At 39.7% G+C, this 26,160-nt stretch overlaps 1 protein-coding gene across 1 annotated transcript in view; it reads right to left on the bottom strand.

The window, feature by feature from the left end:
* UNC80 (unc-80 homolog (C. elegans)) overlaps positions 1-23,320 on the bottom strand; it is a 230,278-nt gene extending 206,958 nt beyond the window's left edge. The window contains 7 exon segments of the mRNA XM_010861283.1: positions 2,607-2,746; positions 6,321-6,394; positions 8,145-8,268; positions 17,544-17,845; positions 18,877-19,033; positions 22,252-22,300; positions 23,229-23,320. Of these exon segments, the coding sequence (XP_010859585.1) occupies positions 2,607-2,746; positions 6,321-6,394; positions 8,145-8,268; positions 17,544-17,845; positions 18,877-19,033; positions 22,252-22,300; positions 23,229-23,320 (938 nt within the window).
* Positions 23,321-26,160: the final 2,840 nt, after the last annotated feature.

Genomic DNA, 26,160 nt, shown 5'->3' with positions numbered 1-26,160 from the left:
TTTAGAACTAACACCCAAAAAAGATGTCCTTTTCATAACTACTCACAGAGTTATTCAAGTCATAAACTTAAGTTATGCTTGATTCTTTCCTTTTTCTCACTCCTCACATCTAGTCATTGCAGCTCTATTTTAAATATATCCCAATTACAGCCTAATCTCAGCCTTTCTACCCTTACTACCTCCACCCTAACCAAGCCACCTCTTCTCCCACCCGGACCATGGAAAGTGTCTCCTAACTAATCTCTGTGTCTGCTTTTCTTTCCAAGTCTATTTTCATAAACCATCTGGAGTGATCTTTAAGAGGTATAATTCAGTGACATTACACTCTACTGCTCAAACAACTCTAATGACTTTTCATCACACCTGGAGCAAAATTCAAATTTCTTACCATGGCTTCCGGGCTGCTCTGTGATCTGACTCCTTATGGCCTCTCTGGCTTGATTCCCTCACCTTGCCCACTTGCTCATCAATAGCCCCTGGTCACACTGGCCTTCCTTCCATTCCTGGAATACACTGAACTTGTTCCCACTTCGAAGCCTTTAGGCTTGTTTCCTCTGCCTGGATTGCTCTTCCCAGATCTTCCTGAGGCCATTTCCTCCATATTATTTAGATCTCTAAGAGAAAGAGCCCATCCTGTCCTTATTTGCCTTCTTATACTTAGAGTAAACTGAAAATAATTTATTTATGCATTTACTCTCTTTTATCTGTCTGGAGCCAGAAGAAGGTAAATCATTTTAGAACAAAAAGGCAAATTAATACTGAGAGGAAATATTTATGGATCTTTTTCCAGGGTGGGGAGAGGTATAAGGACATTCTGAATATGTATTCAGAATACATAAAAACTCTTACAATTCAATAATAAGAGGACAAATGACCCAGTTAAAACTTGGGCAAAATGTTTAAAAAGATATTTCACCTAAGAAGATACCCAAATAGCTTATAAAGACATGAAAATATACTTAACATCATTGCTCACTAGGAAAATATAAATTAAAACCACAATCAGATCCCACATCACACCCACTAGAAAGGCTATAATAAAACAACAATAACACATTCTGTCAAGGATATAGAGATAAATGAATCCCCAGACATTTCTGGTGGGAAGGTAAAATGTTATAGACATTTTGCAAAACAGTTTTATAGTTCTCAAAAAAATATTAAATTTACCATCAGTTCAGTTCAGTTCAGTCGCTCAGTCATGTCCAACTCTTTGCGACCCCATGAATCGCAGCACGCCAGGCCTCCCTGTCCAGCACCAACTCCCGGAGTTCACTCAGACTCACGTCCTTTGAGTCAGTGATGCCATCCAGCCATCTCATCCTCTGTCATCCCCTTCTCCTCCTGCCCCCAATCCCTCCCAGCATCAGAGTCTTTTCCAATGAGTCATACAACCCAACAATTTCATTCCAGGTGTCTATCCAATGGAATTAAAAACATATGCTCATCCAAAAATTTATATATGAATGTTCATCAAAGTATTATTCACCATAGACAAAAAGTTATAAACAACCCAGACATCCATCAGCTGATGCATGAGTAAATAAAATGTAGTATATCCAAATAACAGAATATTGTTGTATGGATACATTACAGCAATAAAGAAGAATAAACTATTGACATATGCAATGATCTAAAACACCACGCTAAAGCAAAGAAGTCAAATGCTTTTAAAAGACCACACATGGTATGATTCCACTTATATGGAGTATCCAGAATTGCAACCATATACAGACAAAAAGCATGTTAAGAGACCATCTAGATCAGGGTGTGGGAACGGGAGTGCCTGAAATGGACAGAGGGGATATTTGGGGGTTATAAAAGTGTTCTGAAATTGAAGTGTGTTGATAGTTGCAGAATTTTGGAAATTTGCTTAAAACCATTAAATTGTACACTTAAAAGGGTGAATTTTATGGTATATAAATTATACTTCAATAAAGCTATTTTAAACATACCACCTTTTAAAACACTATCCATTAGACTGTAACCTTATTTGAAAACAGGTATATACAAATGGTCTCCTCTTCTGCTAGGTGGAGTTTATAGATGGGCACAAAGGCAAACCTCATGAATCCAGGTTTCCTTAATTTCATCAGAGAGCAGGAAGAAGTGGACTAATGTTTGTTCCTAGAGAAGGCATTGGTAAGCAAATTCACTATGACACCAGCTAACAGAGGCAGCTTTGGAATGTTCACAAAGAATAGATTCCCAAATGCTCTATGCGTACTTTAGAGGCACCCATTCTTAATACAAGGATCTGCTAGTATGAAGTATTTTTATACATTAAAGCGGATCCTTTCATGTTCCTGCAACATAAGTTTTTGGTAGCATCATTCCACTTTTAAATACTTAAAATTCAATTCAGACATCTCATTAAATCATGTCTTACCACGCCTGCCTGAATGTGTTTAAATGAGCTATTTAAGAATATGGCCAACTAGTTATAGACGTATTCACGTAATTATACTCTGACCCAGAATATGTATACATGTATCATACATTTACACATTTTAAGAGATAGAGAGGCTATACGAGTAGCTGGAAATTCATATTTAGTTTTGAGGATCTGGAAATACATTTTTGTCCATCATATTGCAGTCATGTACCTGGAGTGCGATGGTCCTCTTTCCTGGGAAGTTTGGGAGGACAGACTTCCATCAAGGGAATTTCCTCGGTGGCAGCCGGAAATAGTGGCCTTGGGTGAGATGGAATCTGACTGGAACGTTTCACAGACCACTTGGAGTCCCTTTTGGGGTTGGAGATAGTAGATTAGTGTTTTTTTTTTTTTTCCTTCAGGAATATCTTCCAGAATTATCATATTATTGTACATACATTGTTTTTTAAATTAAAAAAAAATTTGCAGCATAAATATGTCATAGACAAAGGGATTTTGCCTTCATCTAAGAAGGAACAGAAACAGGCTTCTAAAGAGCCCGTGTATCATGAGAAGCCTTTTAGCCTAAGTACTTTTCTGTCCTTTATTTCATTTTGCCCTTGATTCTTTTCTCTTTTCACCTCCATATCCAGTGTCTGCAGAAGAAGAGCTACAAACCAATAATTCATCAAAGATATGTCAGTACTGAAGTGAATGGAATAGAGGCATGAGGCAGAAAACAAGGGTAAGTGAAAAACAGCTAATCAAATCAAAGCCAAAGCATGGACATGAAAGTGCAGGGCTCAGATTTTTTCATCATTCATCAGAAGGGAGATGGAAGACATTTCTCCCAAATGAATACAATAACCCTTATTTGTAAGCACAAATTCATTTCACTTTATTGACAGAGTAGCTTACTTTAATTACATTTATCTAATAAATATAATTCTGCCCAATGTGAGATATTTTCCCATCAGTATTACAGATAAATTTCTTTGCTAAAAGATAGACCCACAAAAACTGATCATAGTATTTTAACCCCTTACAACTTCCGTTGTATTTTCGTATGTAAAATAAGAAAGTATTGTTCAACCGTGATGCATAGAGCGAATAGAATACAGCTAGAAATTTGATAAAATAAGTCTTCTGAATTTGATCAAAGAATCCTTTAGCAAGAACATACTATGTATGTTTCATGTTAGATGCTTTGGCGATAAAAATATATTAGATGAATCTGGCCTTGAAATCAAGAACTTACAGCTAAATTTTAAAACAGATAAAGATTATAGCATCATGTCCAATAGGAGTACAATGCAAGCCATAAATAGGAGACACGTATCTTATTTTTAAAATAAAATGAAATAGACAAAATTAAAAATTTAACTCTATATTCTGTTTAATCCAAAATTTTAATTTCAACTTGTCATCAATATAAATATTACTAAGATATTTACATTTTCTTCAAAATATGGTGTACATTTTACACTTAACACCATTCGATCAATTCAAAATAGTCGTATTTCAAGTGCTCAGTAGCCAAATGGACCTGGTGGCTGTCATATTGGACAGTGAAGGTTAAAGCAACTAGATAAGAGTTCATGGGGAATCAAGGTCTAAATCGGTCCCTAAAGATACAATTTAGATAGGTAAAGGGAGGAAAGAGAGCAATCCAGTATAAGGGAACTGTCTGAGCAAAGCCTCAGAGGCTAACGTTGCAAGCCCTGCATCCTGGGAGCAGCGCTTTACTAACTAAAGGGATAATTGAGGTCACCTAAGAAGGATGATGCTAGGTGGTGGAAGGCACAGAGAACCAGGAGGAGGAGTTTGGTCTTGAGGTGAGGGGACCCACTAAAGGCACCTAAGGAGGAAAGGATGCAATAAAAGGACAGTGCCTCGTATATAATGAGCCTCTGTGGAATGATGAGCTAATAAATAAATGATGCATTAGGAAGAATAATCAGGCATTATGAACGATATTTATATGAAGCAGGAGAGGCTAGAAGTAGAAAATCCAATCAGGTCATTTCAGCTGCAATCTACATAGGAAGACCTAGATTTAGAAGATAGCAGTGCACATCTGAGCAACAGAATGAAAAGAAAACAATATAACTCAGCAAGAAATCAAATGGAGAGGATTAAAAAGACTGAAATGTTGAATTTATGTATTTCACTGTATCTAAGATGTCTTCAGTTATAAGACACCGTTATTTTATGTATGATCTAAAAAAATTCTGTTAAGTTCTTAGTAGTGAGGACTTTTTATTTTATAGTTATTAAAAAGGTCTACTTAGCCTTATTTATGCAGATCTTTTGATCATATATCCACCCCATGCATGTGCACACTCAGTTTTTGTGTGACTCTTTGCGATCCTACAGACTGTAATCCACCAGGCTCCTCTGTCCATGGAATTTTCCAGGCAAGAATACTGGAGTGGGTTACCATTTCCTTCTCCAGGGTATCTTCCCAACCCAGGGATCGAATCTACATCTCCTGTATATCCTGCATTGGCAGGTGGATTCTTTACCACTGAGCCTCTTGAGAAGTATAAATATATCCCATGTATATGTAAAAAGGAAAATATAAGTGAAATAAATTGGTGTAGGTATTCCTAAAATGTTTTAACATTTATAAATTTCAACTCAGAGCTGTTGACATATATTTTTCCTATGCTCCATCAAGAGTGTTATTTCTTAAAAGAGTGTTCCACTATCCCCTCTGACATTCTCCTAAGCCACTGACCCTTATACTGCAAACTTAGATGCTGAAATGATCACATTTTGCTGCACAAGAATGACAATCACAACAAGATTTCTACCAGGCAGAGAGATGTAAGAGGCCAAAGATCATGAAAAATACACTATATTTCAAATGTGTTAAAAGTGAAAAAATTTACATCTGAGAATAGATGAAATATAGCATTTAAATCACTGGAGAAGGCAATGGCACCCCACTCCAGTACTCTTGCCTGGAAAATCCCATGATGGAGGAGTCTGGTAGGCTGCAGTCCATGAGGTCGAAAAGAGTCGGACACGACTGAGCGACTTCACTTTCACTTTTCACTTTCATGCACTGGAGAAGGAAATGGCAACCCACTCCAGTGTTCTTGCCTGGAGAATCCCAGGGACGGGGGAGCCCGGTGGGCTGCCGTCTCTGGGGTCGCACAGAGTCGGACACGACTGAAGTGACTTAGTAACAGGAGCAGCAGCAGCAGCAGACTTCTCCATCCACGGGATTTTCCAGGCAAGAGTACTGGAGTGGGCTTCCATTGCCTTCTCCGGCAGCAGTAGCAGCAGCATATAAATCACAGTGTCTATACTTAGCAATTGCTCTGTAGGAGACATACTAAGATGTTAACATTTTCAGTTTTGAGGGTAAAAAGGATGATGATAATGCATAATAATAATAATCCTGGCAATAATGCATGAGTTGGAAAGAGGATTCAATTTTGATGGATAACCGTAAACTGTATTTTCCACATGTTGAACTGAAAGACAAGGCAGGTCATCTAACACATATTAAATTAATGATGGTATGCATTTCTATGTGACTTTGAACTACTCTGGCCTTCATTTCTTTCTTTTCTGAATCAAGTAGTGCATGGTGAATTTACTTTATACTGTTTCATTACACATCTTCTGTTTCATGTGGATTTGTCTTTAAACTTTAGTTTCCTTAGGGGTAGGACTGCGTCTTAAGCCTCCTCTCTACTTCCTCCTCCACACCTGCTGTAGTATTATTTTACTTATATTAGGGTTGCCTAGCAAATATTAGGAGATTCGGTAATTGAGAACAAGATACTTTAATGTGGAATGAATAATGATAACTAACATTTATTAAGCGTTACCTGCTAGCTACTGAGATAAAGCACTGGTCAAATCCTACCCTTCAAACCTCGCCATGTTCAAGGAATATCTACCTTTCTTCTCATGGTTATAATATACTCACCTCTCGGTGTCTTGTGTCTTGATTTGGTGATTCACAGGTCTGACTTTGACTATTGATAGGAGAGCTTCTCTTAGCTGCAAATACGGATGAAATCCCATCACAAATTTTATAAGTTTATGTAAGGTATTTTATTTCCTTTTTTCTTTTGTTTTTTACATATGGTAACATATATGTTTCAATGTGTGCATGCGTGTTCAGTTGTGTCCACCTCTTTTCAACCCCATGGACTGTAACCCACAAGGCTCCTCTGTCCATGGAACTCTCCAGGCAAGAATACTGGAGTGGGTTGCCATTTCTTCCTCCAGGGGATCTTCCTGACTCAGGGATCGAACCTGGGTCTCTTGCACTGCAGGCAGATTCTTTACCATCTGAGCCATCAGGGAAGTTCATCTTTTTTTTGAATCAAAAACCCATTTTAATAGATGGTTAAAACCTTGAAAGAAGACATTTAATAGCATGTATTGTAAGAGAAATCAAACAACCAATGAAAAAATCTTTGCATTTTTAGGTTATCAATATAGATTTCTTCATCTATTCAGTCCAACTCGATAGGTTAAGGTGCTAAAAAAATTAGCCATACTGAAAATTATAACAGTTAATATCTACACAGTACCTAACATGAGCTTCCCAGATAACTCAGTGGTAAAGAATCAGCCTGCCAATGCAGGATACGCAGGAGATGTGGGTTCAATCCCTGGGTGAGAAAATCCCCTGGAGTAGGAAATGGCAATCCACTCCAGTATTCTTGCCTGGGAAATCCCATGGACAGAGGATTCTATTGGGCTGCAGTCTATGTGGTCGCAAAGAGTCAGACAAGATCGAGTGACTGAGCACACACAGTACCTAATATCTGTCAAGTTCTAAGTGTTTTCACATGTATCAACTCATTTAATACTTATAATAATCCCTATAATAGCTTATGGTATATTACCAGACCCATTTTACAGATGAAAACGATAAGGAACAAGGAATCTGGGGCTTCCCTGATAGCTCAGTTGGTAAAGAATCCGCCTGCAACACAGGAGACCTTGGTTCGATTCCTGGGTTGGAAAGATCTGCTGGAAAAGGGATAGGCTATCCATTCCAGTATTCTTGCCTGGAGAACTCCATAGACAGAGGAGCCTGGCAGGCTATAGTCCATGCGGTCGCAAAGAGTCAGACACAACTTAGCAACTAAAACTTTAAAGAAATGAAAGCACTTGGGGGAGGTTAGGTTATATACATGATAAAAGATCTGGGGTGAAGCATGAACTTTCCAGGCACTTTTCAAGCTATCATGTTGTACTCTTTCTACAGTTCGACAATAGGACTGTTTCATTAGACAATCCCAGTAGTGAAATGCTTTGACAGCAAACAACAACAAACCTCCACTAAAGCAAGATTGTTAAGGAGCTGCTACTCCATCCATCATAATTATGATTAAGATGAAATAATAATAATGGCTGCCACTTATTTATTTCCTATGTGCCTGGCATTCTTCTAAGCAATTTTACATATATCAGCTCATTTATTCTTCATCATAATCCTGTAAGTGCTTGTTACACTGTATTTATATGGGAGTTATACCTATAACTCCCATGTTACAGATGAGGAAATGGAGGCACAGGAAGTTTGAATGACTTACCCAAAGTCATACTTTGGTAATACCACAGCATGTGCTCCTGGTTTAGAGTTTCTCATCATGTAAATGAACCCTACACCCAGGGGCCCCTAGATAACTCCCTGGAGGAATTTTCTTCCTCTTGGTTTCTTAAGAGTGAATCACCCATCACCTTCATTCCTACGTATGCTGAGACCATCACACTAGGTGTTTGAGTCACAAACCTGTAATGATGTTCCTGATGGGCTTCACCAGTGCTGTGAAGCCGGAGACTTCAGGCTGTCTGTGTTCCCACATGGGCTGCCATATGACAAGTCCACTGGCCAGTCGAAATGTGAGGTCAGATTCCTAGAAGAAGGGAAGGAAGATCTATGTCCAAGAACTGGCTGAAGGGAACAGTCAATGCAACAATTAACATCTTTCACCCAATAGTTTGTGGCACAAACTATTGTGTATAAGATAGGTTCAAGGGTGTATTGTGCAACATGGGGAATACTGCCAATATTTTGTAATAACTACAAACAGAAAGTAACTTTTTAAGCTTGTATTAAAAAAGAATATCATTCATAAGATTATTTTCAAAGTAGGCTGATCTTCAAGATCTTCCTTCCTCACTCAGATAAATCAATAGGCTTAAATTATCATCATAATGGGTTGTGCAATGGTAAAGAATCTGCCTGCCAAAGTAGGAGACACAGGAGAAATTCACGTTGATCTCTAGGTCGGGAAGTTACCCTAGAAGTGGAAATGGCAACCTTCTCCAGAATTCTTGCTTGGAAAATTCCATGGACAGAGGAGCCTGGTGAGCTACAGTCCATGGGGCCGCAGAGAGTTGGACACAACTGAGCACACACACACCATCATCATAATTACTACAAAAATCATGGTGATCTCCTTTAAGCAAAATTAGTAATTAATTAAAATGGAACTTTGGACAGAGCACAAAATACAAATTATTGTTTTCTACTAGCACTCATTGAGTCCTTTTCATTTCAAGGGCCTAGGCAGATCTCTTTACTTATGGCTATTTATATTGATATTATCCCTCTTAATGATTTAATTGTCCTCTTTCTCTCTCATGGGCTTCCCTGGTGGCTCAGACAAAATATCCTCAGATGCTGGCCATTTTGACTTTCTATTCTCCAGTCCATCTCTTGTTCTTGCATTTCATGGAATCAGTAACCTACAGTTAGACCCTTCTTAGTATATTATTTTGTTTGTTGCCTTCTCAACAATCTAATTCCCTGAGGGTAGAGATGTAGCCAGCATTCTCCTCCTCCACAATCTCTGTCACCATCACAATACTAAATTCAGTGTTAGGCATTGGGTGCACAATAGGTGCTCAATAAATAGTTGCTGAATTGTACTGACTTTACAACCCATACTCATTTAATTTGCCTACCACTGAAAGTCTCTGCCAGGAAGCACATTCTCTGCTTCATCATTACACCACTTTGAGTGGCTGAGATGTTTAAAATGCAGTTGCGTAAGTACAAACATATAACACTCTGAGGTTACATTTTCAACAATGCAGCCTCTCAAATCAACATAGACATGAAAGCAGAGAGAATCTGACTGCAGATTAATGAGCACAACTGAGACCCAGAAATTCACTTAGGGTGGTGATTTGCAACCCTGGCTTGTATATAGTATAATCACCCAGGGAGCTTTTAAAACCTAGGAGGCTCAGGTCTCACTTCTTCCCCTAACCAGACCAATTAAGTTAGAATCACTGTGAGATTTGCTTAAGTTCCCCCTAGTGACTCTCATGTTAGCTACGGTTGAAAACCACTGATCTAGAAGAACGAGAGCTAGCAAAAAATTGAAAAAGTTGGGAAGAAAAGGATTCTGCAAATGGTGAATCAATGCAGCTCACTATCAAAGGAAGCCTCAACTGGAAAGACTAGCTGAAATCCCTGAATAAATCTCTGTGTTGGTATAGAGGGGTCTCTAAACTACAGACCAAGATCCTGGCACCACAGTGGTACTCATTATAGAGAAGCATCTAGTGGCCATATTGGAAAAGCATATAAAGCATTTGGTCAAATTCATTCAACTGTCATTCTACAAATGTTTACAGACCACCTACTGTGTACCTGGTCCTATTCGAGGTTCTGGAATACAACAGGGAACAAAGCATACAAAAAAAATCTCTGCTCCCCAGTGCAAAGGAGAAGTAAAGCAGAAGGAGAAAAATGGCAGGCAAGGTGTCAATGTTTTAGACAGAAAGGCCAGGGAAGGCCTTCTTGTGCAGGTGATTTTGGAGTAGGATCTGAATGAAATGAAGGAGCTGCCATGTAGCTATTTCCTGAAAATGCATTTTATAAAAAGGGATCAGCAGGGGTAAGGGTCCTAGGTATGTCTCATGTGTCAAGAAACAGCCAAGAGACCGTGAGCCTGGAGTCAAGTGAATGACAGAAGAGTTGAGTTTCAAATAATATAGCCTGATGGGTCATAGCAAGTTCAGTTCAGTCACTCAGTCGTGTCCAACTCTTTATCACCCCACGCACTGTAGCACACCAGGTTTCCCTGTCCATCACCAACTCCCAGAGCTTGCTCAAACTCATGTCCATCGAGTCGGTGATGCCATCCAACCAACTCATCTTCTGTCATCCCCTTCTCCTGCCTTCAATCTTTCCCAGCATCAGGGTCTTTTCCAATGAGTCAGTTCTTTGCATTAGGTGGCCAAAGTATTGGAGTTTCAGTTCAGCATCAGTCCTCCCAGTGAATATTCAGGACTAATTTCCTTTAGGACTGACTGGTTTAGTAAGCACGTCAGCAATTACTGAGTAACATGAGAAGCCACTGCAGGGATTTTGAGTAGTAGAATGACATGACTTGATATATGTTTTGATAGGATCACCCAGGCTATTGAGAATAGTTTGAGAAAGGGCAAGGGTGGAGACAGAGAATTTAGGAAGCTATTATTATCATGTAGGTGAAAGATCATTAGACTAAGGGGTTAGTAGAGGATAAAATTAGTAGAGGGCAGATGCTGACTGACTAGAGGTGGCTGCTGCTGCTACTGCTAAGTCGCTTCAGTCATGTCTGACTCTGTGCGACCCCAGAGACGGCAGCCCACCAGGCTCCCCCGTCCCTGGGATTCTCCAAGCAAGAACACTGGAGTGGGTTGCCATTTCCTTCTCCAATGCATGAAAGTGAAATGTGAAAGTGAAGCCGCTCAGTCGTGTCCGACTCTTAGATACCCCATGTACTGCAGCCTACCAGGCTCCTCCGTCCATGGGGTTTTCCAGGCAAGAGTACTGGAGTGGGGTGCCATTGCCTTCTCCAGACTAGAGGTGGAGTGTAGGAGAAAAAGATGTCAAAGATCTTGGGCCTTGTCACTGATAAGGATGGGCAAGATGAAGAAGAAACAAGTCTGGGGATATCAGGAGTCTAGTTTTAGACATGTTAAGGTTGAGAGGTCTATTAGACTTTCAACTAGACTTATTGAGTAAACAACTAGATGGACAGGTCTAAAGTTAAAGGGAAAGAATCCCTCTTCCTTTGAAATAATCATGGGGAAGACTGCTTGGTATCATGTAAGGTATTAGATCCAGCAAGCAAGGAATTAACAGTGTGCAGAGTATATCAGATTTATCTCCAGAAATGTAGAATGCTCAATTCATCAGGTTTTGATAATTTCTTAGTTTCAGAGATGGGTTCTCTTCCATGTTTCTTCTAAGTAATCTTGGCACAAAACTCCAATGGACATGGCAACAGGAAGTGAGTTCTCTTAAACTGACATCCTGGGTTTTAACATCTGCTCTCTTAATGTGACAATTACCACTCAGTGACAGTCACTGTCATTATTTTGTTTTTTGTTTGATATACTTCCAGCTAGGCTGTATATTTCTTGAAGATAAATTGAGATCTCCTTCCGTGTATTTTTCCTTGAATATCAATACATAATTTTTGATTAACTGAACATATATTAGACTCTCCAAATAATACCAGCTCAATCTGATCATTCTTTAGACCCAAATACCTGCAGAAGCTATGGCCAACTCTTGTGTAGATATGTTCCTTTGTACATTCTTTTAAGCTGGAGGAACGCATAAACTCTGAAAGCTAACGCCACCTCTAGAGTCCCCTTCAATGGCTCACTCAGTGTGATATATGCACACATGAACAGAAGCTCTGTGGTTGGAGAAGGTGCTCTTTATCATTCAAATAGCTGTGGGGTGAATGGTCTGGAAAGGTTCTAAGAAAAACCAGAAGGTGTAAGCATTCAAAAAATCAACATTTCCACATTACAGTTTCTTTTCTAGCTTGCAATGAAAATCTGTTTCCGTGATGACATGAAGCAATTCTAAATGTGTTTTCTAGTAGCTTAGAGACATCTGCTTAAACAACTATTATTTTGAATTCTGTTTTAAAGTTGTTTACTTTAGACATATGAATTTTATAAAAATCTCCTTGAGGGCTTGTATTTTGTTTAATTCCCTGCAGTTTCTCCAGCACTTTGAATAGTGCCTAGCATTCAGTAGGCATCCAATAAATATTTATTGAAGGAATAAGTGAATATAATCAAATCAAGAAAATACTGACAGCACATTTAAAGGGATTCCTTAGTTGTAACACATGTCATCATTTAAATTTGGCCTAAAATTATAATACTTGACTGAATATTTGAATATTAATTTTCTTATATAATATTTGAGCTAGTTTTAAGTTAAAAGTATAACAATCCATTGAATTATACACTGTCCTACAAAAGAATGAGTCATTTAGATGTATTTGTTAATTAGTAAACTAGTTCATTCAACAAATATTTATTAAATATCTACAAAGCACAAACATTAATGTTAACTACCCCAGATACAATGATAATTTCTATTCTCAAACCATTTGGAATCTAGTGGGAGAGATGGACACACAAAGAGATAAGAATAACAAATAAACTAAAAATAACAATAAAAATACATTTAAAATATTATACAGATAGAGAAGAGGGGAGCCTAGATCTTGAATGAAATCATAAAGAATGAGTAGGAATTTTCTAGGCAGAAATGTAGGTTATGAGGGCATTCCAGGTAACATGACCAGCATGAAAACAGGTTTGGAATAAACCACGTTATATTCTCAGGGAGACTTCAAGCATTTGGAGCTCATAGGCAGGAGAGGTAGCCAAAAAAACACAAAACATGGAGGCCCCAGTTATCACACCAAGAATCTAGAGTTTCACCCTCTGTATAGCGATAAATTAACAAATTACTTTAAGCATATTGGTGATACAGTCAGATCTGCATTTAGAGAGATCACTTTGGTGTTAAGGTTGGATTTTAGAAGACAAGCCAGGAGACTGTAAATTCAATTAGACAATGGCCCAAGTAACAGGTCCAAGGAAGAGATGATGAAAGTTTGGGTTATGGAGTGAATAAGGATAAAAAAAAAGTTAGAAATACTTAGGAGACAAAATGTGTAGAACTCTGTGATTAGCAGAATGTGTAGGTAAAGATGAAGGAGTAATCAAAGGAAGCTCCTAGGTTTTGAGTTTATGTGAATGGGTCCATCATCTGAAATACAGAACATCAGGACAAGAGCTCATTCCAGGGGAAATCTGAAATGTCTATAGATATCTATTTGGAGAAACTAGTTGAAAAGTTGGTCTAGAGGCCAGGAGAGAAGACTAGTTTAGAGATACAAAATTAGATCTCAGCCTATCAGGACACAAATGGTAAATAAATGAAGCAGGAGAAGAGGTCTTCCAAAGAAAAGATACAGTGGGAAGTGCAAAGGGTCTAGGTTGCATCTCTGGGGAATCCCAATGTTAAGGGAGCAGGCAAAGAAGATGAGCTCCCAAAGGAGACAGAGCAGAAAGAGCCAGAGATGCAATGAAAACTGGCAGAGTTTGGTGTCACCAGAGGAATGGAAAACTTCAAGAAGAAATGAAGGTAAGTTCAAATGCAGCTGAGATTTAATGAATTGGAGACAGCAAAGTAAAGATTAGGTTCAATAGCCCAAGCTTGTTGATGACCTTGTTTAGAAGAGTTCTAGCACAGAAACCAAGAAACAGTATAGCTCTGTAGAAAGTCGGATGGAATTGGATTTGAATCCCACCTTGCCTACTTAATGAGCTTGATTATTACCTCTGGACTTCAGTTTCCTCTTTGGTAAAATCTACCTTCCTGTGGGTGTTTGTAAAAATTAGAAATGATAGGTGAGAACTGTTACATACTAGAGGAAAGCAGAAGCAAGTGGAAGGGGCTGGGAAGGTGAGAAGTGGAAGCACAGGCTCATGCCTAGACTGGATTTCAGCCCTTCGTTACTCCCGCAACACCATGTCCTATAAGAGCTTCAACCTACAACACTGTCTATGTGAACATGGGGTGGGGACTTGAGGGAAACAAGAAACGGACTGACAAGTGGGGCATCACGTGGAGCTTGATGGCACAATGTGTAGACATACGAGTCTAGACGGCTGTTGGTTTCTGCCCCAGGAGCATGCAGATCTCTGGGGCTGGAAAGAAAAGGTGGCTTTTAGTCTTGATCTTGGGCTGGAGTTCTGAGGATCAAATGCAATGGAAGAATAAGGGGGCCATTAATGGTGCTGATGAGGAGCAGTTGACACAGCTAGAGCACGGATATGGAAGGAAGATAGGGCCTGATAACTAGCAGGCAAATGAAAATTCTAGGTCAGTGGATCTCAATCCAGGGCAATTCTCCCCCTCCCTACTCCTTAGGGATATCTGGCAATGTCTCGAGTCATTTGTGTTTGCAACAAACCAGAGGGAGGAGGTGTTACTGGCATCTAGTGGGTAGAAGCCAGAGATGTTATTAAATACCCTACAAAGCACAGGACAAAGAATTATCTGGCCCCAAATGCCAATGGTGCCACAACTGAGAAACCCCGATCAAGGGATTGTACATTCCCCGCTGAAAAAAGCAAACCCTTCACTCAGATTAAAAAAAAAAACAACCTTTATAGGGAAATCTATTGACTCATTAATATTTGTATTCCCTATGGCATCTAGAAAAACGTTTCTCTCATAGCAATAATAAAATGATAGAACAATAATGCTAGTAATAATAGCCAGCAATAATCGTAGAATACAATACTATGTATTAATCACAGTGCCATGTTTTATAGGGATTGTTTTACTTCCTTATAAATATTACAATCCAAGGCCAGAAGTAAACCTGGGGACCTTGAGCCAGCTTTTCTCAACTATCTGTGTAGTCTCCCCTGAAAGAAGATCTGGCTCCTCTTCTACTCATAATTCATAATGCTGATAGCTATAAAATGTCAAAGCTAAATACTACCATTTATTAACGCCTTTTTGTGCATCAGGTGAGCACTTTAATTTGTTTAATCCTCACAATACTCCGTAAAATTATTCTCATGTTCAATTTATACTTGAGAAAACTGAGGCTTAATGAAGTTAAATCGTTCAATGTCCTTTCTACATAGAATACAAAGCAGCAAGCACTGGATTCTAACTCAGGACTGTTTCCAAACCTTACACTCTGCATGTTTCCAAATAAAATTACAGTCATTCTGGACACTTAAACATTTTTTAATCTAGATAATATTTCTTTACAAATAGATATGTTATGGGCTATTTTTTTTAAGGAGTTTTCTTTCTTGCCCTTTCCATTTAAGGGACTATGTGCCTACATATATTTGCTACTTTTAGCACTTGAATCAGCTTCTGATAGTAACTTGGGTTTATTCGGTGACAATCATTAAATATTTATTGACTGTCTCATATATGCAGACACTCTTCTAGACACATCAGATACCACTGTGACCTGGCCAGGCAGTGTCCCTTTGTTCAAGAACCTTGGGTTTGGTGGGGGTGATGGGTAACAAGCATGTAAAGAAACATAAAAAATAAATTCAGGAACTGATAAGTGCAAAGAAGGAAACAATGAAAAAAGTAGACCATATACTAGTGGCACTAAAGTAGCCAGGGAAGTACTTCTGGGTTGGTAACAACTATGTGGTGAGTAAACCGCTGAGAAGAACACGACCACGTGAAAATCTGGGGTGGAAGGTGGGAGTAAATGATTCAAATAGAAGGAAAAAACCAGCACCAAGATCTGAAACCGAAAACAATCTTCTTGGGTTTGAAGGTGAGCCTTTGGTGAGCCTGCAAGTTTGGGAACAAGAGAGAGGCCAGTGAGATTGAGGGAGATGAAGCCAAGCAGAATTCATGTCCTGCAGGTCTCATTGGCCAGGGGGACACTCTCAGTTAATGTTTCCATTAAGCGTAACCTTTATCAAAGACTTTTAAAAATAGAAAGTGTAATGTTTTTAAAGCAGAAATTTAATTAAATCACATTTAACTTTTTTTTTTGATAATTTTGATAGACAACGTGGCCAGTGGATGTGAAGCACTTTAGGAGTCCACAGGTAATTTCAGTTCTAGTCCTACCAGAAACGGGACAGAATCAATCAAAAGTGAATTTTACCTGAATATAAAATGGATGAAAAGACTCTCTAGTCCATCCGCCCTCATAATGGCTCTTAATGGTCTTACAACCACCTTCATATATATATGTGCTTAGTTGCTTAGTCATGTTCGACTCTTTGCGATCCCATGGACTGTAGCCTACCAGGATCCTCTTTCCATGGGGATTCTCCAGGCAAGAATACTAGAGTGGGTTGCCATTTCCTCCTTCATCACATATATATAATATATTGCAAAAATGAAACATTCATTAGGATCCTAATATTCTGTTATAGAATATTTGAGCATATTGATTCCTTCTATCTTTTATCAGAGCGCTTAGATGGAATGTTGCAATTTATTCATTCTCAGAAGTAACAAATAGTTCTTGATTTCTTTCCATCTACTTGATTTTCTTCCCATGTACTTTCATGTACTGTGTCTTCACGTATATTCACCCTGTGTTTAAATATCCAAAATTTTATGCAATGGAGGATCCAAGAGGTTAAGTAGGATCACCTAGATCACACAGCTAGAAAGTGGTAGCAGAGTGACTTAAGATAATATTGTCTCTTTCAGATCCAAGGGGTACCTGTATATAACTGTATTTTAATACAATTGGTTTCCATGAAATACGTTTTCTATTTTACGCATTGAAAAATATTTTGAAAAGGAATTCATACATGGTACACCAAACTGTCAAAGAGACTGCAGCACATAAAAAGTAAAAGCTTCTGCTCGAGACCCTGCATTATGTTCTGGAAATACAAAAGAGATAGTGACTAGGTCTCCATGGGGAAGGTCAGAGGAAAAGCTTCATGGAAATGATGACACTGAAGTTTGAAGAGCCATGGAGCAAAAGGAGGACAGAGCTAACAGCAAGTGCATATTCGGGGAATGGTTCACGTGGCTCCCAGAACTATCATGGGGTGGGCAGTAGGGATTGGCAGTGGTCAACGGAGGGGACTTCAGCTCCAGATCATGGTTGACCTTATATGTCATATTTAATACGCTGGGCATTATCATGGGGCAGATGGAGAACTATCAAGGATTTTTAAGTAGGAGAATCATGGTTTTGAGATAATGTTTAATATCTTAATATAGAAACAAAGCTCTCTTCCTATAAGCTCATACAAAGACATGGGCGCACAAATACGGAAATATCATCTGAAGCCCACCCTCACCTGACCTCTAGTCCCTCTTCAGCCTAATCAGCTTTCTGCTTACCTTGATCCTGTGTACCAGAGGAGCAAACAGAAACACAAAGAGCTCCACAGTAGCCATGGAGTTCTGGAAAATCTTCCTTCGGTTATTTTCTTCCTCATCATGGGCGGTGCTTTGGCAAGGTTGCCCTGGAGAACCCTGGTTTTCAACCTGGTGGACGAAAGCACTGCTGCTGCCAGCCCAGCTGGAACCTCGGTCTGTGCCCCCAAAACGCTCGCTGTTGCAGTCCTGTGGGGCCTCCAGGAGCATCCAGTGCAGGGTATGGAGGAGCTTTGTCTCAGCAACACCCAGTTTATCCTGGTGTCCTGCATTGCACAACCACACAGTCAGGTTAAGGCAGACTCTGTGACCAGGACAATGATGTCAGCCTTGCATCTGGGAAGAACATCCTTGTGTTAAGGTTCTGTGGCTTGATTTCCTGGGAGACATTAGCATTTCTCTGCACCACTTACAGCCATTGTTAGAACGGTCCATTCTTGTTTTGGGACTTTCTAACTGGCTGCAATCTTTGCAGAACAATATGTTGCCACAGGGAAAGAAACTGCATACATCACATCTCTTCAGCCAGATACCCACATATATTTCCAAATAAAGAGCACAATGGTTAAGAATATTGGTTCTGAAGATAGCTACTCCATTTTGCATGCATGTGTGCTCATTACTCCCAATCTAGGGATCAAACCCATGTCTTCTGAGTCTCCTGCATTGCAGGTAGAGTCTTTATCCACTGAGCCACCTGGGAAGACCTGGTGTGATTAGGAAAGGCCCCTCTATAAAGGTAACACTTGAGTAAAGATCCACATAAGGGGAAGGAACCGGATGAAGAAGAGCTTGGGCTAGATGGCTAGGACATAATGCTATGTGGGAAAAGCAATCTGCAAAATAATATAAGCAAGAAAAATAACACATATGTGCAGGCATGCACACATACACACAGTACTACAAAGCTGGGAAAAGAGCTGGAGGGGGGCATGCCAAATGCAGGAAGGTGGTTGCTTTAGACACTGGGAGGACTAAAGGACAACTCTGCTTAGAACTCATCTTGAATAGGTGAGAGTTCTTAGTTTCTCTACAACATTCTAATGTTCAAAAGGAAGACATATTCACAGTTTACTTGTAAAGTGAAAAAGTTTAAAAAGGAGAGCTAGTTCCTTCATTGGCAAAATGGAGATAACAGTAATATGAAACGAAGGGAGATTTTGTGAGAATTAATTGAGAATGTGTGCCAAGTGCCTGGGAAAGTACTAATACAGGTTGCTATTGTGGGTGTTATTATGAGTGTTACCATGAATGAGGACAGTGGTGTGTTATGAAGAAGAAATGCAGGTGCACCAACCTAGCTTGTTTCTGTTTGACAGCAGGGTCGCAGTGCAGTGGAGGACATGAGGCAAAGCAGCTTGTACCAGTTCCCATCTGGAAATGCTCTGGATGGCTTCAGAGAGGGCTGGAGAGAGGCCATGCAGCTTGTTTTCTACTAACACTCGTTCAAAGGACTATAGACACCAAAAAAAAAAAAATTAAAATAAGAAATTAAATATTCTGATGGGTGGAAAAATAGACAAGGTATTGTATATCCTAAAAAGTTGCACACCACTAGTCGAAATTCTTCACAGAACACTCACATTGCATTTCATTGTACATGTTGACATGAAATGAATCAACGATAATTTCCTATTATCTACCCATTTTCAAACAGGCTTCCCAGTTGGCCTGCATGCTAAGTCGCTTCAGTAATGTCCAACTTTTTTCGATCCTATGGACTATAGCCCACCAGGCTCCTCAGTCCATGGGATTCTCCAGGCAAGAATACAGGAGTGGGTTGCTACTTCCTACTCCAGGGAATCTTCCCAATCCAGGGATGGAAGCTGCTTCTCTTATAGCTCCTGCACTGGTAAGCAGACTCTTTTACCACTAGCGCCACCTGGCCCCAAGTAGCGCTAGTGGTAAAGAACTCGCCTGCCAATGCAGGAGTCAAGAGATAGAGGTTTGATCCCTGGATCGATAATATCCCCTGGAGAAGAAAATGAAAACCCACTTCTATATTCTTGCCTGGAAAAATCCCATGGACAGAGGAGACTGGCGGGCTCCATGGGGTTGCAAAGAATTGGACATGACTGAGAACACCCATTTTTAAGTTTTTGATCCAAAGTATACTGCTTGAATTATTAAATGATTTTTATTTCCACCAAAATAAGCTCCCATCAAAAAGAATAGAAAACATTTAAGTATATGAAGTATTTAGAAGTAGTATTTTATAAAATGCTGTTGGATCATCTAAAGGAGCTATCCCTGCTGCAGACCAAGGTGAGATATCTTTTTTAAAAGTATCTGGAGGGACAGAATTTTTGTGAATGTGCAACAAATGTTAAATAAGATAGACCTCTTAGAAGAGATCTGATTTTGGGGTCCCTGAATTATTCCATGTGCCTAGCAATGCCTAGCAATAATTATTGGAATTATTAGGATATATAAGAAAAATATGACTTAATACAGAGATTCTCCAAAGAAAGCTATTTACATTTGACTCAAGAAAAAAAATAAATTCACTTTCATAATGAAAGGCATGCTAGGGTTTGGTAAGGAGTTCGATCAGAGATGTAGTCTCTGGGGTTTTCTTAAAGAAACTAGATAAAGGCAGATCCAAACACTTTAAAACTCCTCAGCCCTTGGTTCCTAACTATTCATTAAGTAAAGGGTGTATATGTTAGACATTGAAAGATTATAAAGAATTTACACAGTCTGGATGAATGCACTTTTAGAGGATAAGTTATATACCTTATAACCTCAAGAAGCCTTAAATACTTACTGTCATTTTCTTCTTAAATGTTACTAATATAACTTTTTGTCATTTTAAACCAGGGAAATTGTTTTCTATACTTATATCACTATCTATCTGCAGCTATGAATGTGACTCAGTTACTTGATATTATGTGACTACATTAAAATGTCAGACATATCTTTGCCAAGAAGAGAGAAAAGCCAGGGTTATTTTAAGCTAGTATAACTGTAAGCTTGGTTTGAGAAAGACTCAGAGATTTCAAGTGTCAAATTACTTTAACCTGAGCTTAGTAGAATAAATTCCATTAAAAAGTTAGATATAAAAAATACATGTGACAATTTGAAGAGCAGGAAATGCAACAAAATAAATTCCTATTTGAGTGTGTTTTGTGCATATATGTGCGTGTAAGTGGGGTGTTTAATTTTCCAGTTGGCTTCTGTAATAGTTTGTGGCCCTAACACATTTCAGAGCTCCTTACTAGAAGGTCATCTGTTCTCTGTCTGGTCATTTGCAAATATCATGGCAATATCCAAATGAGTAGGTTTCTACTTTTAGGCTATAATATATACAATGTGGGGCTTCCCTCGTAGCCCAGATGGTAAAGAATCTGCCTGGAATGCAGGAGACCTCGGTTCAGTTCCCGGAGAAAGGATAGGCTGCTGCTGCTGCTGCTGCTGCTGCTAAGTCGCTTCAGTTGTGTACGACTCTGTGTGACCCTATGGACTGCAGCCTACCAGGCTTCTCCGTCCATGGGATTCTCCAGGCAAGAACACTGGAGTGGGTTGCCATTTCCTTCTCCGATGCATGAAAGTGGAAAGTGAAAGTGAAGTCACTCAGTCATGTCTGACTCTTAGCGACCCCATGGACTGTAGCTGACCAGGCTCCCCCATCCATGGGATTTTCTGGGCAACAGTACTGGAGCGGGGTGCCATTGCCTTCTCCCAAGGATAGGCTACCCATTCCATTATTCTTCCCTGTAGGATTCCATGGACAGAGGAACCTGGCAGGCTACAGTACATGGAGTTGCAAAGAGTCAGACATGACTGAGTGACTTTCACTTTCATATACAATGTAATGACCTTTATGTGAGCTCCAATTTTTAATAAAGTCTGTAAAAAACCCATTTTAATTTTGCTTCACAGTTTTCCATCTTGTCTTCAGTTTGTAAAAAGACAGTTTTTAAGTCATGAGATTCCCTTAGAATCTCAGGACAAGTGCACTCTATTTTGCATAAATATTAATAGCATTATTATAATTATTTCATATCATCCACTTTGGAGTTGCAGAAAAAATGGAAGACATAAAAGTTCAATATTGCATATTACATTGAGTAGTTCATAGGCTTGCATTTTATGAGCTTCCACTACATAAAATAATGTCTTGTTGATTTGATAACATTTCTCAATTTTGTTGATTAAGGATTTGACTGTTATACTTGCCCTCTGTCTCCTGATTCTCTGTTATTTCCCCACTCTCTCTTCTGCTCTACTCCTCCCCACTTAGGGCCTTCAGACTCACTTTCCCTCTGCTCTTCTCTCAGCTATTCCTCAGTACCTTCCTTCAAATCTTTGTCCAAGGGTCACATAAGGAGGCAAACCTTATCTATCCACTGTTTCTAACATGAAAACTTCACCCTAGTGCTCTATAATTTCCTTTTTTGCTTAAATTTTCTCCATAGTATTTATCACCATTTGGCTGGCTATCTATTTTATTTATTTATGAGGGTCCCATCCCCCTCCCAGTAGAATACAAACCCTTTATTTGTTTTGATTATTGCTCCATCTCATCATCTAGAACTGTGTCTGGCACATAGTAGGTACTCAGTAATGTTCGCTGAGTGAATTAACATGTATAGTCAGTACATTTAACATCATTCTTTCAAATTACCACATGATATATGGAAATACTCATTAAATGATGAATATCACATACCACACAAGAGGCTTCATACTGCTTTCCCAGTTTAGGCCTCAAAAATGCACTGAAAAATTAAGAGAGATAATTGTTATAAACACATGCAAGATTATTATTAGAGCATCCTTATGACATTTTCAATGGATAAGACATGCAAAAGTCAAATTTCATGCCTCCCTATGCCTTGTTAATGAGCAGGTGTTAAACAGCTGACATTTGCTTTTTTATGTGCAATTACATATATGAAAAAGGTGTGAATTTATACATTTTCTGTATCAACTCTTTTTCTGAAGACTTTTTATCTAATTGGATTCTAAATTGCCAGTGGTCAGAAGTATTGCATTACTCATGTGTACAGTCTTACTCAAAACTGAAAAATGAACCCAGCTTGTGGGTTATGATTTTCAGAATCTAATTTCTTATCTGATAAATCTCTAACAATAATAATAATGGAAACCTTGTTTCCCGTTTATTGGAATAGGCTTCAGGGTTGTTTTTTGTTTTGTTTTGTTTTTTTTCTGGAAAAAGCAAATTCTTATAAAAAATGAGTCTTCTCAGAGGCTTTAACCAGGAAGATTACACTGGCTGGATCCGAGCAAAAATGGTTAACAAGTGGGCATAGCAGATATTCGACAAACAGGAGCTGGAAAAACAACAGGTCAACGGGCTGGAATTACAGCAGGAGACGGAGGGTAAATTGGACACAGGAGCACAACCAGTCATAATTATCTCCCCTAATTCCCCGCCCCCTCCTCCTAGGCTCTCTGCCCTCTCACCCCCTAAATAACGTATATTGCCAATCTGCTTGTCGTCAAACTTCACTGAAATATTTTTTTAAATGCGTGTTTTTAAGCGGGTTTGGAGAGCTTGCTTTCCAGCCTCAGAGAGGGAGCTGCAAGCTGTGGCGCGGCCTCAGCAGCAGCGATCACAACCCAGGCGGCCCCAGGAGCGCCCCCAGCCCTGGGCGCCCGCGGTGCGCCCTCTGCGCCCCTCACCTGGTTTGCCGCCACAGGAAGGTCTGGATGGGCAAGGGGATACCACGGCCGCTGTCTTGCTCCTGGCCCTCGGAGCTCTTCCTCTTCACCATGATGGTGGCTCCTGGGAGTCCTACTGCAGGACTCAGCGCTGGCTCCTCGCTAGCCGCTGCCCCCGCCTCTTCCTCCCTCTGCTCTCCCCAACTCTCATCCCCTCCTTCCCCTAGGCAGAGCAGACTCTCTCCGCCCTGATCCCCCGTCCCTCTCCCCTTCCCCCGCCCCTCCTCGAGCGTGGAACATGGCTGCAGGAGGAGGGGAGGGCTGGAGGAGCCGCGGAGCGAGGAGGGGGGCGCTCGGAGGAGCAGTCCGCCTCGCCGCCCCCGCGCCCGCTCCTTGCTTTCAGCACCTCCCACTGTGGACAGCGGCCCGCGCCGGACGCACGGGCGGGAGACCAGCGCAGGGGTCAGGTTGAGCAGACTTGGGATGGCCGAAAGGGTCCAAACTCCGCATCGCACGCAGGTCCCCTACGTAGCCTCTTTAGCCCCCAGATTTAGGCTTCCTCCCTTCGGAACTGCACCCTAGGAGTGTCCCCTGTCCTGCTTCCCAACCTTGGCATCTGAAGAACTGTCAAGGTCTAGGGAGGAGGAGCTTTGGAAACCGCAGAGCAGTCACTAAGCCTGGCATCATTCGCACCTCTAGCAAGGAGGTCAGGAGTCCACCCTTGGGGTTTAGCAGAAGGAGCACATGAAAATTATTAGAAGTGTAAACCAGAAAGGAAGCAAGCTTGGCAAGGCAGAGAAAGCTTAAAAGTTCTCTGATGGGAGAATTTATTGTAAAATGGTAACCACAAGAAAGTAACCATGCTTGTTTTGCCAAAACAGAAATATTGCCAAACCAGCAAGTTATGGGTATCAATTATTACAACTAGAGAAGGAACATTTGAATCATGCTGTTAGAAAATGTGGTTTATTGTTTATAGTCCCTTAGTGAACTTGGGTGTCTCTATCTCATTGATAACTGCCATTTTACTTAAGTTGTCATATACAACAGTTTATAAGTGGATTGTTAGATGTTTTATCTGGTAGTAAAACAAGTAGGGATGGGGTCAAGTGAAGCAGTTTGAGTGAAAAATTCATTGCTATGGATTCAAATATTTGCAAGTGAACAGAGCCGCACATCATTTTGAACAAAGATATTGGTGTGACCCATGAAATGGAGAATCAGAAACCCCAGAGCCTAATCTCAACAGATAGAAATAGTTTCTGTTAACCACATGTGTGTCTACTTCATATAGAGAGAACTATACTGTATTTATTGGTATTTTCAGAGAAAAGTTAGAGAAATAATGTCTTCATTTAATTTATTGAACTTTTTTTTTTTTACCACCATTGGACAAATAATTTTATAATTAGTATCAGCAGCTCTGTCAGGAGGAAAAAGATAACAATGATGTTTTATAACATCAATGAGTAATTTCATTTCTTAGAATTATAATATGCTTTTTTCAATAATTCACAAATACTTTCCATTGCTTAAGTCAAGTGCGTGTGTGTTCAGTTGTGTCTGACTCTGTGCAACTCCATAGACTGTAGCCCGCCAGGCTCCTCTGTCCCATGGAATTTTCCAGGCAAGAATATTGGAGTGGGTTGCCATTTCCTCCTCCAGGGAATCTTACTGACCCAGGGATCAAACTTGAGTCTCCTGCATCTCCTGTATTAGCAGGTGGATTCTTTACCACTGAGCCATTTGGAGCTAGGACAAACAAAGGAAACTTAGAGATTAACTACCTCTACTTCCAAATTTTACTGATAAGGGTGATGAGGCCTAGAGTTATAAAGTGACTTCCTAGCTGGTTAATGGTAGATCCCAAAGGAGAAGGAATCTTCATGATTCTTGACACAGAACTTTTTTTTTTATAGTGCTGTGCTTAGTCACTCAGTCATGTCCGACTCTTTGCACCCCATGGACTGTAGCCCACCAGGCTCCTCTGTCCATGGGGATTTTCCATGCAAGAATACTGGAAGGGTTGCCATGCTCTCCTCCAGGTTTATTTTATAGGCTAGATGCTAAATGGGTTTTCTTTCTTGTGTCAACTCAGATCAATTGGTAAGGCCTTTCTGTTGCGAAAGACTGTGAAGTTAAAGCAGGTACTTTAAGACAAAACTGCTCTTATTGATTAGTGCTGTCTGCTATGTGAACAGCATGGGGGGAATAACAAATGTGTGTTATGTCTTTTCAAAACTCTTCTTTATACACAATCCTTGAGGCTAAATTTTCAATATTTCTTCTGATTTGCTTGTAGCTGCCATCACTCACAATGTTACTTATGCTGTCAAAGTTTTCTATTCTAAGAGAGGTAATATGTCTCAGTGGGCCAAATTTAGATTTGAATACTAGGAAATATGTTAGTCTCAGTGTTGGGATCTTCATTGAGTTTTCTTGAATTGTTTCTCAATTTCTCATGTTGCTAAATGTCTCTGGCTTCTATGTTATTATCACATGGCCTGTCTGACTAGGATCTCAAAGCTGCCAGGGCAGGATTAAAGCTCTGAGTACAGGTTAACTCCAGCTTTGCTCCTCCTGAAATCATCTTTAGTATGAATCTTGAAATAAAGAAAAATAGATTCTAAATAGTTTATTTATATTTACTGAGTCTGTTTCATATGCCAAGCACTAATCTATATAGATTCCTGGTCATAAGAAACTCACTGTATTGAAGGGAAGACAGGGAAAGAAAAGTGTACAATTGGAGACATGATACAAATTCAATTATAAACAAAGGGACAAGACATAAAATATAGGCAGGAATCAGATGGAGAAAGATTATGCACAGCAGCTATAACATTTGGTTAGGATAGGAAGACTTTAATAGGGCAGTAAAGACTTCATATCCATTTAAAAATGACTGATATGACTAGAATGGAGAGCTTATTTGAAATAGGCAATATTGCAT

Source organism: Bison bison, unplaced genomic scaffold (assembly GCF_000754665.1).
Source record: "Bison bison bison isolate TAMUID 2011002044 unplaced genomic scaffold, Bison_UMD1.0 scf7180017864471, whole genome shotgun sequence".
Classification (NCBI taxonomy): domain Eukaryota; kingdom Metazoa; phylum Chordata; class Mammalia; order Artiodactyla; family Bovidae; genus Bison; species Bison bison.
Note: the sequence above shows the minus strand (reverse complement) of the source record. Positions and strands in the feature narration are given on the sequence as shown.